The sequence below is a fragment of the Corylus avellana genome, chromosome ca2 (assembly GCF_901000735.1).
Source record: "Corylus avellana chromosome ca2, CavTom2PMs-1.0".
Taxonomy (NCBI): domain Eukaryota; kingdom Viridiplantae; phylum Streptophyta; class Magnoliopsida; order Fagales; family Betulaceae; genus Corylus; species Corylus avellana.
In genome coordinates, this window is record NC_081542.1 from 24,601,009 (window position 1) to 24,619,608 (window position 18,600).

Here is an 18,600-nt window from a genome sequence, read left to right on the forward strand (position 1 = left end):
TTGAGATGTAGTGAGCCGGGAAAAAATGTTAGCCACATCTGCAATATTGTCTCAAAATGATTGGTCTTTTTAGATAATAGCACAGATGAGGTTAGTGGTTTTCCTTATGCCGTTACATGAGAACCCACTAGGGAATCTCAAAATAATCTCTCATTCAACATAAGAGAAGAACAATAATGAAGAAACATCTTCAAGTTGCAAAGAATGATAAACGATTGGAACATGCATGTTCGTTGTGAGACAAATGAAGAAGATATTTATATGTATTATTATTGTTGTAAGTGTGTAACCTATATATCAATTCTACTATGTACTGGTGTGCACCATTCTTTTATACTAATTTGGTAATTGATTAAGCATGCTTTTTATATTGATGGCATTTAATAGGCTTGACAACTTTTGACACAATCCGCAAACCCGATACGAAATTAGAAGGTTAAGTTTTAGAAGTAAAACCTATTTAATTAAATTGGTCGAATTATGGTCGACATATATAGTCTTATACTCATACCTCAATCCGAACCTAGTACACTACACGAATTACCACCCCTGGTATCTAGTACAGGAAACATCAAAGCAATTTTTTAGAGAAATGATCTGACTAATTGCAATAGGGGTGGGTAGATTAACCATGTGTTTTACTGATTCTATAGTTACAAGGAAATTGATAAATTTTAACATAAAAACTTGTAACCGACTTACCCGACAACCTATTAACCGACTAACCTATTAACAAAAAAAGTTGAAACTACTCCTTATCGGTATGAAATCTGTTAATTAATTGACTTTACTGAATTTTACGAATCAATAGGCGAAAATACCCCTACCAACACCGACTAAACCGATACCCACCCCTACTTTGCAAGCAGTCTTTATATTTCAAATCAATTTCTATATTTGAGTTTTTCCTGTGCAAAAATAAACAATGAAGATTGCCTTAAAAAAAAAAAAAACTAAAAACAACTAAAAAACTAAAACTAAAATTCACAATGTATTGTCCTCAGCCGAAACAAGTGATGCGCTACATTGGGAAAGATGTTCACCTACGTCAGAAAGGATATGAAGGCTACTCTATCATTGGCAATCAATGATAAGAGGGACCTAAACGGACAGAAAAAGTGCAAACACTTTCTCAAACTGATTAAGCCAAAGCTTGACCCAAAGGCCGGTGGACCACCACCTTAAAGTATTCAAATTGGTTTATGCATAATTTTAATGCAAAATGGCTAATTAAAACACATTTAATGTAGTTTAACTAATGAGTTTTAAAAACATCTTACATCCAATTATCTATTTTTTTATCTATATCATTTAAATATTATTTCTTTTTCTTTTTTTTTTATAAGAGAATTTACAATTGGGTAGCCAAATTTTTATGCAAAGTGACTCCTCAAAATTCACTTTATCTAGTTTAGGTAATGAATTTTTAAAGACCTCCTACATCTGAGTAGTTATATTTTTATCTATATCATTTAAATATTATTTTAGATAAAAGTACCATTTAGCTCTTTCATTATGAGTGCTCTAAGGATTGTATTTTTCTTAATGATCCTACTTTTCAACTTCTAGGAAAATTGAGATGTGGAAAGAGAAATAATAATAGAAAATTTTGGGAAAAGAGAGAAATAATATATTAATGAGATGAATGAGTGAACAGTAACAGCTACATACAGCGATACACTGTTCACAAATGCAACAAAAATATATTTTGCATTTTAGATGCATGATCCGATGCATATGATTTTTTAGTATTTTGCTTATCTATTTTAGATAAAAATAAGAAATAGCTAAGCTGCTCCCTAGTTGTTTTTTTGTCTGTTTTTCAGACGTAGCTATTCTACCGTTTTCTGGATTTTTCATATATTTGGTTACTTTGCAATTTTTCCATTGTGTTTGCTGGTCAGAATTTGCTGTGACAGAGAACAAATACTTTCTTTTTCTTTGTTCCTTTAAACAAATAGCACGAGGTGGGTTCTATTATATAGGGTTGTCTTTCTTGGTGGTGGATTCTCTGTTGTGGACCCATGACAAAAGCTCCACAAGCACACCCATCTTAATGCTCTGTTTGTTTGCCTTGCCTAAGTGCTTAAACTTGCATTATTCCCCCATCCCAAACACCCACGATCAATTAGAACACCAGATTATCAATAGTACTATAAAGCACACTTCTTTTCAAGTGCTCACATTGCAATTTCATATAAACTTAGTAAGACAAAAGCATTGGTAAACAACAGGTATTGAAAGTTAGTCCTTGTTTGGACTACAGTTACTGTGAAAATCTGTATTTATCTATATCAATTCAAAAACTAAAGAACAAACTAAACACACAGAAATTACATAAAGCTTCCTTCAAAGATGAACAGTTTAGCTGCCCCAACACCAGCAGGCATCAACAATCTTAGGCCATTGCCATTGTAGCTTAAGAGCAGTAACAGCAGTTAATCCTCTCCTTCACTTCATTATCAAGATCACTTGCATCCTTTTCATTCATTTTGGTACATTGATTTGATTTCAAAGCATCCTCAGCAGATTTCCCACTCTGAATTTCACTACTTTCCTCATTTCAACCAACACCTCTTTCATTCAACATCCTTATGCTCTCCTTATTTTCTTCCTTCTTGATCTCTTCACTACTTCCTACTTTCAAAAATCCCTGTTGGGGTTTGCTCATTAACTCAGCACAATAGTTTGTCACATCCTTCCTTTCTTCAAACTTTTCATCTTTAGGCACAGATACAGATGAAAAGCTCTGTATCTTCAGTTCTGAGACTTTGTTAACATCTTCAAGATCAAGAGCATTGCCATCATTCTCTTCGTCCGATGAATCCGGCCCGGCCCACTCCACAATTCATATACCTTAGTTGCCACTAGGTTCCTAGTTTCCATCATCTTCACATCCTTGAGCCCTACTTTGGCTGGAAAAGTTTTCTTCAATTAATGTCCAGAACTTGATGAAAGAGTTAATCAAAGAGTTGATAAAAGAATTGATCCAGGAGTTTGTTAACTCGATTTCTTCCATTTGACCTTTCCTTTGATCTTTTCATCTCACTCACTTTTCTGTCAGCCATTTCCAGTAGAGTGACAACCTTATTAATCACCATGAAATTAAAATTCCCATCTTCAGTGACCCATTTGAGAGCAGACTTGAATTTTCCAATCTTTGCTGCCAATTCTTCTTTCCTTGACATCATAAACACAAAATCAATGAGCCACTCCATCAAACTTCAATCTTTGCTGCCAATCCTTCATCACACTCTTTTAGCCACTCCATCAAACTCCTTTCCAGAACCTCCATCTTTCTTGAATCCTTCTTTACATTCCCTCATTTGGGGTTGTATCTTTTCTTCAAAATCCTCAGCAGTAAGACAGCTGCATGAAGAAACCAAACGGCAATATCATACTCGGACGTCATAGCAAACAGCCCGTGAAAACACAAGAGGGAAAAGAGGATTTGGGTAAAGAGCTCGTGCCAAACAATTGCAAGATGCCTCGCCAGAGCCGGAGAGCCTACCATTGACAGGTATCCCATTCTCTCTCTCTCTCGGTAAGCGTTGCTTCTATTCACCTTGAATATGCAGATTCAAAAAAAAAAAAAAAAAAACACAAGACCTAAGAGCAACCTAGGAGCCTTTGGAGGAGCAGTGTCAAACCTTCAGAGATCATGCCTGCGTATCCATCTGTAACCCAGGTTTTATGTAACATTTGGTTTCTCGTGTTTTCTCGGGCTATTTGCTGTAACGTTTGGATTCTTGTGGAACGGCATGAGTAAGAGTTTTATTTTTATTAAATATAGCTTCGAGACCTACTTGGACTATTATGCAAAATGGCACAGTTTTGCATAACAGCTTCTAGGCAGTAATTTTCCAGATCCTTTCTATAAATACTACAGTTTTTACTATATGTCCCTTTCAAATTTACGTAGTAGTCCATCTATTACTTATCATGTCAAGCACTAAATAATTAAATTCATTTGTTAAATTTTATTGCTTAATTTTTCACAAATAAGGTAGTGTCCTGTAATTTTGTAAGAAACATTTTTCATACCTACAAGGTTTCATGTAAAAGGGCCAAAAAATAAAAACACAAAATGCGAGAGAATGCACTCCCTTAGTCTCCTTTTTTTTCCCTTTTTTTTTTTTTTTTCTTTTTTTCTTTTTGAGAGAGGGAGAGAGAAAGGGAGAGAGAGTAAGAGCTAGAGACTTGCTAATATGATTGGCAACATTAGAATTATGGATCATACCTAGTTTGCAAATCGTAAATGGTAAGAGGATAAGGACTTGAATCAGAGGAAGAAATGTTACACAAAACAGGCAATCGGTTATCGGTTAGTAAGGATAGAGATAACAAAGTTAGCTAGGACTCTCCAACCAAACCAAAAACAACTTTCAAGTACAATGAGAGAATAAGAAAAACAGTGAAAGAGAGAATCGGCGTTGTCCACTAAACTCAAATTAGCACACGTGTTCCTAGGTTAAACATAACAGGACATAAATGTGTAGAATACAACCTCGGTGGCACAGGGCAGCAGCCAGTCAAGGTCTCTTCAGACCAATCAATGAAACATATGAGAGATTATTAGACTGCAGAATGCCTATGAATGGCCACTTTCACACTCACTACAAGACCCTGAAAAACCGGGAGGTGACTGAGATTAGTAGTTGTTTTGCCATATCTGTTGAGACTGCTTTGATTGTTGGCCTTGAGATCCACCAAGGGATGCATCCCTAGGATTTTGCTGCTGATGTTCCATTGATAACCCAGTTTGAGAATGATAGAAATTTGGGTACCCAAGAGCACCAAAATGCTGCGATTGCTGCTGACCTTGCCGGTACCCGCTAGCCTGTTGATTCTGCCCCTGGAAGCTGTAATATGTGCTCGGAAGTGCAGAAACTGTTCGTGAACCAGGCCCATGAACCCACATGGCTGAATTCTCATTCTGATCAAAAGACATGGCCAAAAGGCCAAATTCAGGAGACAGAGAGAAGAAAATAAATGAAAATCATTGTAAGAGACCATTTAGTGGCATCTCACGACAGCATGCAAATGATCTCTCTCTAGATCGTTTACCACAACTCTGAAACCAATTCAGTTTTTAACTTGAATAAAGCAATAAGGGAACCAGTGTGCTTGATAAATAACTACACTATTTCATTTTCATGATGTTTCCAGAGCCCAGTACAGAAATTACCTGCTGAAGCGAGATCAAATGATTACTGTCCTTGTACTGAGAACTTATAATATCATCATAGCCAACAGTTGTGCCGGTAGGTGCAGCGGGTGCATTCAGAGGAAAGTTTCCTCCAGGAATGCTGGTTGAACTCCCAAATGCATATCCAGAGGCAATAGCACCAGATTGAGGCAAACTACTGACAGAAACACTGTTTTTATATTGTGGTAGCACTGCTGCCAGAGACTGATGGTATGTGCTGTTACCAGCAAACGGCTGCTGGAAAGCCGAGGGCATGTATGTGTAGCTCTGAGGAGGCAAAAATGGATAGCCGATCATGTTGGCAAAATGTCCCAAAGGAAGATTAGGTTGGGAATACGGGTGCACAGCAAGGTGTTGCGGAATAGCAGGTCCTGTGGCAACGCTGGCACCAGGCAGGCTCTGTGGAGGAGGCTGAGGTGTAGAAATATTACCAGCGCCCAAAGCCTAAACATAAACAAGATAATGATCAGAAGAAGAATTGCACCCCTAGCACTTCCTGAGATTATTAACCTATATATATTGTCTTCTTAACACAGATTTATTAATAAGTCTCTGAGGAAAAGGCATTTGGGAGAGAAGACTTAAGAGTCAGAAACAAATGTTTCCTTGGTAAGCAAAATAATACTTTTAGTTTTAATAAAGTGGAAGTTGAGGAAATTTGCTTAATACTTTTCAACCATGAGCAGTAAAGACAAATGCTGCACCAGCAAAACACCATTTGATTTAATTCAACATTAAGGTAGGGAAATAAGAAGAAAAAAAGGATGTATGTCTATACTTTCAGACAAAAAAGACAGCCTTCATAAAACACAAACAGAATTTTTCTAGATGGTTTAGCTGTAGCTAAGTCGATGTAATTAGATTAAGATTTGTTTTAAGCAAAATTCTTAGATGTAGCTGATGATCAAAGAAGCCCCAATACAAGTTCTAAAATATGTTTAACCAAATATTGGGCAGCCTAACTTTAAAAACTTAGTGAGTTCAATAAGCAAGAGTAGAGGGGCACCTCTTGCATGGAAATGGTAGGACCACTGATAGAAGAAGCCACATTGCTGTATTTTGTGGGCATTGATTGTGTCACAGGAAAGGGTGAGTATGAAAGATCCTCCCTTGAATTCTGGACAGTTGAAGCCAACAAAGTGCTGGGCAACGAATTTGTATATGCCTGCTGTTGAAGCAATATGTAAAGTGAGCTCTTAACTGTAACAATTTCTAGTTCACCTAAAATTAATACAAACAATAAATATTTTTTATATATATTTAAGGATCATAAAGCAACTGAAGAAGGCACAGCAGGAGCAGCGTGAATAGCAACATCATAGATGCACAACTGAAAACACCAACTCCATGGTAAGATAGTGACAAAAGCTAGGCTTTATTGCATGCCCCTTCTATTCCCCTCATTATATTTTTCTGATATAGCCATTATCTTGAGTGCTTTAGCCTTCCAAGCCCCTCATGGAAATTGTTGAACTCTGTTTTCCTATTGCCAGATTCTCACCGTGACTCCATATCCTCTAATTCCCTAATTAATTTAGTTTTGCGAGCATACACCTACCTTTTCTGATTCCCACAATTGATTAACATATTTAATTAGAAAGATATTGGGCACTTGGTTAAGATTCACAGTAGTGATTTTAATGAATATCACTACTGCCTACACCACCAACTATGGCTCAAATAACACCACGGGTTCTGCATTAGCATCATGTAGCAGGATTACTATAAATCATAACCAGAAGCAAGCACTTGCCAGCACCTGATTGACAGTACAGGTGCAACAGCAATACTATGAGGAGAAGATGCAGGGTCAACAAAAAAAGTGATTTACTCCTGTCCTTAGAGACTGAGCGACTCCCTGTCACAACAACAGCTATTCCTTGCCACCAAGCTTATCATTCTTGACAAGAAAATGCAAAGCTTGAACTGAGAAGATAAACTTAACTTCGAACTATCAGCATGGCAAATCTTGAGCGACCCCCATGCTGGCCACTGTCATAACTAGGTCAACAATGTCATTGCATGAGGCCTAAATTGCATAATAGATTTCTATCAGGGACATGTTCCAATGTACCGACCAGCCAAGCTGTGGACCCAGGATCTCTACGAAAGGGATTGTGATATAGGACACTCATGTATCAAGTGTCACTCTTCATTCTCTCAACCACTGTACACGAGCATCTATAGCATGCCTGATTTTGCTGAGCAAACCATTCCAAAGTAATTCTCTCCTCAAATATCAATCAAGATAAATTGATACTCAAACAAATCTAATATCACCTATAACTCAAGGCAAGCAATCCATCAAGAATACTCGCTATTTATCACGGACATGACTTATGACTGTAATGACCACACTTCCAGCATTGAAGAGCAACCACTCATGTATCAAAGAGTGGCTCAAGCTGCTGTCCACAAAGCCTTGGGTTTATTTCACAAAGTTTATCATAGATCTATTAACAACACAAATTTTCCCTACAAATTCATCCTCTTCACAGGAATTTCTTTGTAACATATAAAAAACTTAGTGCATTGTAAGATCTGCTCGAATCTTCCCCAAATTTTTATGATTGCTGGCAATATTATATCTCACATCCTATTTCCTCAACAATATTATCTAGTTATTACAGGATCTCCAAAAATGTTTCTTCAGCATCAACTCGATAAGTACTTTAGAGAAAAAATTATACAACACCAAATACAAAGTTTAAATTAAACCACTATTCCAGAAACGACTAATATTGCATATCAAAGACAAAACTGAGTGTTTTATCATCTTACCATCACACTTGAGAAAGAAGCAAGATTCTGCATCTGTGAGCTTGTCTGTGGATGAGTAAATGCAGTACTGAATTGTTGGGGGTTGTCATATGCAAAATCGGATGCAGATGAAGGGAATGCATATTGATTCCCATGAGCAACTTCAGGGGTTTCCTGCTTCAACACCTCTGGTTGTGAAGCTGAAGGAGAATCATAATTTACAGTGCTCCCAGCAGTTCTATGAACTAGACTTCCATCTGTGGTACTTCCGAGATGCTCATCCCCATAATATTCAGGATTTCTACAAGATTTTTTTTAACATAATTAAGATAAACAACTGAATAAATTTGTGGGTACTACAATAACAAAGGCATACCTAGAGTCTGAGTGCCCAATTGATGAGATATCCGCTGCTGTAGATGTCTCCTCCAAGTCAGATTTCAAGGGCCTAGTAGCAAATGAACCAGTCGCAGAAAAGGCAGCACCAGTACCAGATGGCCCAGATCCAAAACTCCCAAAGCTCAGGTTCAAGCAGTCAGGGGTATGGACTTGGAGGTGATTTGGAATTATTACAGGAGGGTTATCCTCTTCAGATGGTGCTGCCTGATCATCTTTCCGTAAATTCAGTTGCTGCAAATTAGCGGCCACTGATGAAACACCATCTTCCGCTAAAAATTGAAACAGAAAACTGTAAGCTGACATGAGTTTCTTCAAAAAGGCAGTATGTATTCAGGAATTTATAAAGACTATTACTGTTCACTTCAAATGTTAAAAAATTAACATTAAAGGATAAACATGATAGCCTTCCAATCAATTAATACTGTAGAATTACATGCATATCTTACGATTTAATATATATATATATATATTAAAATTGAACGTACTATGAATAACAAAGTTTGCAGATTAGTCCTACAAAAATTTTAAATGTGTCTGGTATGCAGATATGTTCATATTCACAGACTTTGTGCTTATTCTTCTTTTGAAACAGTGGAGAATGTCCAAAAGAAGCTAGACTATCTTTTTCAAATTGAAATAATCATCCAAACAAATATGTGAGTCATTTTAAATACTGTAAAAAAATATCTATTTGAAAATATATATCAATGAAAAATGATAAGGGAAGATGAAGAACAATCCAGAGCAATATTGACATTATTGTAGTCACCTTCATTATGCTCTAAATCATGACTGTGAGGCTGGTAGGAATCCATGTCCTCATACATGCTATTATCAAAGACAGATGCACCTCCAGAACTGTCCTCTTGCATATTTCTACTGGACACAGAAGTAGGTCCAACATGGTTTGCATTAAGCATCTCAACAGGCAAATCATCGGCTACCCGAACCTCATCTAATTGGGACTTTGTATGCTGATTACCTCTATCCAAAGATAAGTTAGATGGATCTGCATATGAATCAGAATCTGAAGGTGCCTCTACAACAGAGGACAAAATAGCAGCTGGTTGTTGCTCAATTGCAGGCCAGTCGTCATCGGAAGGAAGGTGCTGGCTTGTGTCAACTCCTGGCTCAGCATTTATGTCTGTCACATTGGCAGCATGATCTTGCAATGGATGCAAATTATGATGTGTTGCTGCAGAAGAAGTTGTCAAAACATTTTGATGGCTGCCACTGTGGATAGCTGGGTTTGGCACAGTGGAAGCCTTGCCATGTGGCCTACCCATCTTAACAATGTCAGCCATTGATACATGACCTGGGACGCCCAGCCAGGCAGATTGAAATCCAGAAGGCTGTGTTGATGAAGACATGCCATTACTTGTGCCCACTATCAACACTTTATTTTCCAAGGCTACAGATTCACTGCAACAATTTTTTATATACATGAGTAACAATGAACTCCACATCACAAACATAAATATTTGGACAGCATATCATCCCAATGGATGCAACAGATACCATCAAGGATAAAAACATTTCAAGTGTGGCACACTATTTAATTTCCACCATGTTTCATAAGGCTGGACATGTAATTAGACATCCAGAATAGCAAGAGAGTTGCATCAGCCAGTCTCCTTGCTCATGATTTTCAAAAAAAAATCTCTTTAGCTATTCAGTATTAACTCAAACAACTAGCAAACAGCACTACAGCAGCAATCTTAAGAGGTTATCCCCCAATTTAAAAAATGAAATAGATTCTACACCCCTTTCCAGTAACACCTGAGACAATTGTTGCTAATAGACATTATTACTAGCAAACTCTTTTTTTGATAAGTATATTATTACTAGCAAACTCAGCCCTCAAAAGGCACAAGTTTACAGTTAATTCAAGTTCTCTACAGCTTAGGAAACTCAAATTTGTAAGTATCATCTTTCCTTTCATAGAATTGTCCCATTTTGACTTGCAACCTAAAGAAATAAGATCCACCAGACAAGGTAACCAAACTCAAGCTGCCAGGACCCGGGCCGTATGAAGGAATGCTTCCCATCAAAACAAGGAAAAAAAAAATCATAGACTATATGCCTGATATAACATAAAACATGACCTCGGTAAGAGCTACAGACCGGTTCATATGGTCAATTCTCAATATGTAACATGAGAACTATAAAAGATATAAACTGATGACAAAACAAAACCAAAAACAAAAGCATTGCAAGTCTTATAAGGTTAAGAATAAGACTTATATGTTTTGACGAATAATCTATTCGGGGTAAGTTCCTTGGCTTGGACAGGACATTTAGTCCATGTCGCTATTGCTGGATCCAGGGGGGAATATTTTCGATCAACATTTATGTTCATTCAGGTTTGATTATGTCGTACAACCTGGAGTCTTGACCAATTTGAAAGGTCATTTGATTAAGTTGACTTCAACCGCCGTTTCACCTCCCAAAAAGCAAAGTTGGCTTGACAAGCATTGACGTGAGGAAGTGGGAGCAATAAAACCAAAAATCTCTATCTTGTCCTTCTACTTAAGGGGAACAACATCAACCATCTCCTGAACAGATGGAGAAAGCACCTCAGCCCAATTTTCTACCCTCTTGGTAATTTTCACATAAATGTTGTCATTGCCCATAGACCTGGCAAAACGTGACACGACCCGTCAACCCGACACGAAGTTACCGGGTTTGGGTCATAAACGGGTCAACCCGTTTATTTGTGTTTCTAGCAGGTCAACCCGCTTGACCCGCCAACCCGTTAAAAAAAAAAACTAAAGTAATCGCTCAAACAAACCCACTCCGTCACTCACTCAAAATCACCCTCTCTTTCTTTCTCCTCTTTCTTTCAGTTTCTTTCTCCCTCTCTTTCTCCAAGATCTCCTCTTTCTTTCAGTTTCTTTCTCCCTCTCTTTCTCCAAGATCTCCTCTTTCTTTCAGTTTCTTTCTCCCACTCTTTCACTCTTCTCTTCACTCTTCAGTGCCTCCACACAGCCAGTGGTCCACTCTCCGACGACTCCGTGACTCACGGCGCCGACAGCACAACTTCTCTCTCCGAGTCTCCGTCGTCGAATACATCTCTCTCTCTTGCTCGATCTGATTTTGTTTTCGATTGGACCTGTTTTTGGGTCGATTATTTTGTATGAATCACTGTCGACGAATGGTTTTTGGGTCAATTATTTTGTATGAATCACTCTCCGGTATATGATGAAAGGTTTGGATTCTACGGTTTTGATTCTTTTGTTTCTGATTATTTTTGGGTCGATTATTTTGTTTTTGATTCTCCGTCTCATACGCTCTCCCTCTCTTCTCTTCAGCGCCCAGATCTGACAATCAAAAACCCTAGATGGGCTAAACAGGTCGGGTCAGCCCGTTTAACCCGTTATTTTTAGCGGGTCGTGTACGGGTTGAGGCTAAACGGGTGGCGGGTCATAATGGGTCATAAACGAGTCGACACGGTAACCCGTTTTGCCAGGTCTAATTGCCCACCACCCATTCATTGTGCAATGTCCTAATCAAATGCCTAGTGGCCTGATCAGAGCCGATGATTGTAAGCTACATCCTCCATCACAATGTCAAATGAAACTATCGTGCGCCATGTGAAACATAAATCATTGCCGTCCTTAACCGAGACTCAAATTAAGATCCGTCTTGAAACCTTGTGGGGTTAGGAGCAAAGCATCCTAAGGTTGGCATATATATATGTTATTGCACATATATATCTTATCCAGATAGTTAACAAAATTATTGAAAGAAAAGGTGAAGCCCTGGTACACAAAAAGTTTACAACCAATACAACCACCCTAAAGGATTCAAAAATCCAAAATAATTAACAAGATCTAAAAGATTCGAAAATGTCAAATTAGGGACATGATTACAACCCAATCTAAGAGAGATCACAACAAGACGAATTTTAAACTAAGCCCATTACACTCGTCAAAAAGGTGCCGATTCCTTTCTCTCCAGATGCTCCACATTAAGAGTGGAGGAATAACTTTCCAAGAATAACTTATACAATAAGAACAATATATATGTAAAATTCACATAAACTTGTTGAGTAGTACACCACACAACTTAAATATATTGTGTACATGTGTGTGCGCACGTGCACACACCAAAAAAGAACCACCATTTAAACACTATAATTGGCGTAAAGTGACAATTAACAGAATTCCAACAAACTTACAAGGAACTTTGAAAATGTAGAACAGAAAAAACTTGAATCTATAAAGACATCAATCATAAATGTCTTTAAGTAGTTGTGGGGATTTCTAATGGTAGTCTTAAGAGTACAGCTAGCCCCTAGTAATTTCAGGGAACAAAAAGAGAAGACACACCAAGATTTCTAAAATCTTGTGTCAAATATTTTTTATTTATTGGTAATTTAGACAAGCAACCCGTGGGGACTTGAACCCACAACCTCAACCTCCAACTTTTTACAAAGGAAGTACTATTTGAGCTAAAGCTCATTGGCTTGTGTCAAATATTTGAATAAGGCAAAAGCCAATGTAAGTAAATTGGGTGATGATGGGTCCAAAAAGAGGAAGTGAGATGATTTTTATGAGAGGTGAGGGGAAAGTAAGTGTCCATAGCTGAAATGGGTATATCCAGAACAGGACCCACTATGAAGATTTTGGGCTTTAGCCGGAAGAATTTAAAGGTATGAATATTTTATAACAATCCTAACACTATTAAGAAAGGGGATTAGAGCACTAACAACAGTTTCCCTAAATCCCATTACCTTCCCTACATGTAGGAAAAACTCCTAAAAAACCACCTGCAACAAACTCCCTCGGTATTCCCTAAACCAAGGGAACCAAAAGCGCTACCCTAAATCTATGGTAGCATTTTTGGTTCCCTTAACATTATTTTAATATAAAAAGTATCTCTCTTTCCTCTAGCATTTATTGAAAATAATATTTAAATGGCTTTCTCTTTCCTCTCTCTTTCCCTTTGCATTTAATTTAAAAAATATTCAAATGGTATAAGGAAAGAATAAGGGAAGCTATTGTGTAGTTTATTTGAATATGGAATAAAAAAAAAGTTGTTTAGTTCCCTAAATTTAACGAAAATCTAAAGGAAGTTACCAATAGTGCTCTAAAAGAAAAGTGAGTTTTGGTCCAGCATTTGTTGCCATGATGCCACTTCTATGCATATAGAGAGCAGCATCAAGATAAGGATGTTGGAAGGTTCAAGATTGGGGGTTTTTTCATTGGATTTTTTTGGAGATGGAAGATGGCTAAGGGTACCGGTGGTATTAACAATATCTTCCATATCTCAACCCCAATTTCTTTAATCTTGGTAGTGAATTTTAGGATGGAGATTGTGCTGGGTTTGGATTTGGCCATGGGTGTTCAAGGAATTATGTTCATCAATGTCTTTGAGAAGAATGTTGCCAGGGCAAGGATGTGGATAATCAGCAATAGGTTATGTTTCTTTCTTCCAATACTTATTATTGTTATTGTAGTATATAGAGCAGAACTACATAAGGATATACGTTTAATATAGATCAATCTACAATATGGATCGAATTTAGTTCACAGGAGTTTGTATCGTGGCCTGGTTAGGTGGAGACCTCTTGTTGATCAAATTCAGTTTTCATCCAGAGGAGAAGAGCATCTGATTAAAGAGACCTTGAGGGAAACAAGGTGTGGGGAGCATTAAAGGATATAAATGAGAATTAAGCCAGTCCAGATGATTTTCCTACCAGATTTCTACAAACTTGCAAGACAATGGTGCAAGAGGATCTCATGAAGATGTTTCACTCACTTTGTTATTCTCATTTTTTTGAAAGAATCTTACTCATTTTAAATTTTGTCCTCATCACAAAGAAATCAAGAGCCTCAGACATAAGGGACCCCTATGCCCAATAGCTTGGTTGGCATTGCCTATAAGCTTGTAGCTAATGTTTTGGCAGATAGATTGAAGAAGGCGTTAGAAAGGATTCTTTCAGATTCTTAATCTGGATGTATTAGCTAACTTACTAGGCTGTAATGCAGGCCTCCCTCCCAATGTCTTATTTGCATTACAAATCCGGATATGCTTGGCATGTAATCTTTCAAAGAATGCAAGAAGGTTGGCAGGGTGAAAGAAGATGTATTTTCCAAAAGAGGGTAGGGTTACTTTGATTAAGAGTAGGTTACCTATTTTGCCCAACTATGCCATGTTGATATTTCCTATGCCTGTGTGGCTACTAAGAGTCTCAAGAAATTACAGAGAGATTTCATGTGGGGTAGTGTAGAGGATCTTAAAAGGTTCCATGTGATAAACTGGGAGAAGATTTGTTCCCCAATTCAGTTAGGTGGATTGGTTGTCTTCAACCAAGCTAATTTAGGTGTTGGCGATATACCATAATGAGGGATCTTCTCTAGAAAGTTTGAAGCACAAAATATGGTTAATGATGGAGTTAATAGAGTTCTACAAACAAGGGGCTCCCACATGGTTAGTTTATGAAAACATTAGCAGAGGATGTCAAATTCTATGGTAGAGTGAATCACATACATTTTTAGCATGAAATATGGGATGGAAATATACCATTGAAGCTCTCATTTGCTAATGTTCAATATTGTACTAGATAAAGAAGCTATGGTGATGGATTCCTCACATCGCAATAATGACACGCTTCATAGCATTACATGATTAGGATTTTTAACATATTTATTCTCAATAAGTTATATTTGATGAAGGTTAATGTGATGGGTACGGATAGAATGGTATAGTCTCTTTGAAAGAATCAAAAATTAGACGTGAAATCTTATGATAAAGTTTTACAAGGAGACATAGGGGTTGACTTCCCTTGGAGATTAAATTGGGATATGAAAGTTACGACAAAGTCTCCTTCTTTGTTTGCATGGCCATACAAGGAAAATATCAACAGTAGGTAATGGTTTAAGGCATAAAATGATAATACTTGACTGGTGTTGTATGTGCAAAGGAACCATTTTGATTTCTTTTCTAATCAAAACTTTATCACTTAACTACAAAAGTCTGAACATTCCAACTTTTAGTATTTAGTTGCATTGACACCGCACAACCGTCAAAGCAGAAGAGACACGTCATCTTATGGTTTTAATGGGAAGAACCTGTAAGATGGAGGTCGTCGACTCATGTTATTTCCTGCCATGCCGGATCCAGAAGATGAAGAGCCTGCATAAGCATGTGTTCCATTTTCCTTCTTGTAGGCAGGTTTACCATATAAACTACCAGACTCTGACAAGAAAAAATAGTAAGAGATGTTTAACAAGGTTTCACACTAATTTCCAACAAATAAATACTCGAAGCTGCTCAGTGACTTCCACATACCAGTAGAGCTAAACTGGTTTGATCCACCACGTCCAACATAACGGTCTGCGCCACCCTTACCGCTGCGATTTGAAGCATTATTAGCGCCACGAGACCTGGAATCCGTTGTGTCCTTATTCTGAAGCAACAGAGAAAGCCTAGTAAGGGAGAATAACAAGAAACACACAAACTATCATATGAAAACTAAAGGAACGATTATAATTGCTTAATCGGCCAAAGCAAGCTCCTAACCAGTGTGATAAAACAAGCTAATTGAGCACGCGTTAAATCAAAAATTGAAAGCTCAAGCACCACAAGCACAAACATTACTGTGCACAAAGAAATTTGAAAAGAAAAGGATATCACATATTTCAAAAATACAATCTATGCACGCACCTCTTTTTTCTTTTCTCGTTTGCTTTTCACCTCATGAAAGGGATCTACACAATCAATAAACTTAACATAAGAAATGAATATGATTATTGATAACAATATGTAAGTGTATATAATCCCCAAAATCTCCCCAATCCCATTGCATGATATAAGCCTTTTCAAACCCAACGTCTATTGTGGATGAGGATCAACCCTAATGGGAAAACACAGCAACACGATTCAAGAAAAGTTCAAAGTTAATTTGATATAGTACTTTAACCCCTCCATTGCTGCAATGAGTAATTCGAAATTGAGTACAAAATTCAAATGTAATCCGGTAACCAAACGAGACCCTTGGAAAACAAATCAGATGAAATTTAGCCAAAATATTGAATCAAAAAGTGAATAGGTGCTAATCCTTTCCTCCTTCACAAATGAATACCCAGGCCAGGGGAAATCTTAGTAACGATCACACACACAAACATGTGCTTAGACAAAAACCGACCCAAGAATGACTGACGAATAAATTTGAAACAAAAGAACAAATTAAGCCGCACATACATGTACGAGGACTAAAAAAGACCCGAGCATAGCTCACAATATAAACTCGAAAGAAAATAACAAATTTAGGGCAAGGTTAAGTACAATGTAGAAAAACCATAAGTCTACTAACAAATAAATGAGAAAAGAGATTTAGACTTGAATAGTAGATAAAATTGCTTTGACCAAATAGAGAGAGAGTACTTAATTATAAAGAGGAAAATTCTTGACCCTCACTGATACAACAGTTTGGCAACCATAACAGCATAAAACACAAAGCTTTCGTTTCCCTTCCGATCACTCGTTTTCCCAGCAACCAAACAAAAGCAAAAAGAAGACTAGCCAGAGAAAATTAGAGGAAAAAAAAAAAACTGTAAATCATATGGTTAGATTAACGAACAAAAAAACAGACCTTGGGTTAGGAGGCGATTAACGGCCTCGTTGGGGTCCATGTTACAGTCTTTAAGACTAGCATAGATCTCCTGCTCGGTGCAGTTATTCACAATCTCCTTCAAGCTCTGCACCATCTTCCTTGACGCCGCTGGGATTGCCGATATCCCATTACTTCCCTTCCCACTACCGCCTCCTCCTCCTCTCCCACTCATTCTCCCTCTCCCTCTCTCTCTCTCTCTGAGTAAGACTCAGATCTGGGAAGGCTGATAGGGTTCGTCACTCGCTGGGGTTTCCTTTCGCCAAGAGCAAGAAGAAGAGCAAACAAACGAAGATATCTCTATAAAGCCCTCTCTCTCTCTCTCTCTCTCTCTCTCTCCCTCTCTCTATATGTCGCTCGCTCTCGTGCTGCTGCACCGAAAACCCTTTCTCGCTCTAAACTCTCTCCCAGTCTATCTCTCTTGCTTTTCTCTCTCTCTGTCTCTCTCTGCGCAATTTCTTTTTTTATTCTTTTGGGTGTTTTGGGAAGAAACGATTTCTTTTTTTTTCTTTTTTTCTTTTTTTCTTGGACTCTTGCCGTGTTATCCGCTTACTTTCTTTCTTTTAATAAATGTTTTTCTTTTTATATTTAAAGGTTAAAGGGTGATATTTGTTTTGTCTCTTTTCCAAATAATAAATTTAAAAAAAAAATTTATAAACTGGATTAAAAAAATTGGTTCATATTATTTGAATTTAGTTTTTGAGTTTCCAATTTTAATAATACAATCGTAACAATCTTTAGGTTTTATCCAAGTTTAAAATACGTTTTAAATTCAGAAAAATTTTCAAACTGACGTAGCAGACCGTGAGTGGTAGACAAAAGAGAGAATTGCATTTTTTTTAATTTAAAAATCTTTATCACGTCAGTTTGTAAATTTTTTTGGGTTTACTTGTTTCGCTTCCTGACACTTCTCACAATCTTTAGGTTTTATCCAAGTTTAAAATTAAAGATTTGTCATGTGTTGCATGTCTTATTTAACACGTCATGAACACCTTAGTTCATAAAAATAAAAATAAAAAACAAAATACACAAAAATTAATCGATGTAACACGTAAACCTAAAATGCAATCATACATACCATAACAAAAGGCTTTGGTTTTGTTGACTAGGCATTGTATTGGAGTGCTGAGATTGACATTAACACATCAAAAGAGACATATGTGACATATGAAAAACTGTTAACTTTTATGGTTAAGTGATAGAGAGATCTTATTTTAAACTTCAGCAAGCTTTAAGGACTGTTATCTTGATAGAGAAGTGCTAGAGATCTAAACAAATAAATTCAGAAAAATTTTCAAACTGATGTGGCAGACTGTGAGTGGCAGACAAAGGAGAAAGAATTGCATTTTTTTTTTAATTTAAAAACTCTTGCCATGTCAGTTTGGAAATTCTCATTCAACTTAATTTAAAGAAAAATTCTATCCAAAAGTGGATCAGAACAAACTTTTAGAAGAAATTAAGTTGAACAAAATTAAATTAAGTTCAATGTATGAATAGTTATATTAATCAATTGCTAGCAATTAATACTTTCATATCCATAATTATATTGGAACGACTGAGGTGAATTTTTTTCCTTTATTTTTCATGCGTGCACATAGTTTAATACATGGCGTAT

The 18,600-nt window shown here is 37.0% G+C and overlaps 1 protein-coding gene across 1 annotated transcript; it reads right to left on the minus strand.

The window, feature by feature from the left end:
- Positions 1–4,297: 4,297 nt before the first annotated feature.
- Positions 4,298–17,452, minus strand: LOC132170346 (uncharacterized). Its single transcript, XM_059581297.1, has 10 exons — positions 16,968–17,452; positions 16,040–16,083; positions 15,665–15,782; positions 15,445–15,571; positions 9,138–9,790; positions 8,346–8,637; positions 7,991–8,270; positions 6,216–6,377; positions 5,189–5,653; positions 4,298–4,936 (listed from the first exon to the last, which is right to left on the minus strand). Exons 1-10 carry the CDS (start codon positions 17,158–17,160, stop codon positions 4,652–4,654), a joined length of 2,619 nt encoding a protein of 872 aa, XP_059437280.1. The 5' UTR covers positions 17,161–17,452; the 3' UTR covers positions 4,298–4,651.
- Between the last annotated feature and the right edge of the window lie 1,148 nt (positions 17,453–18,600).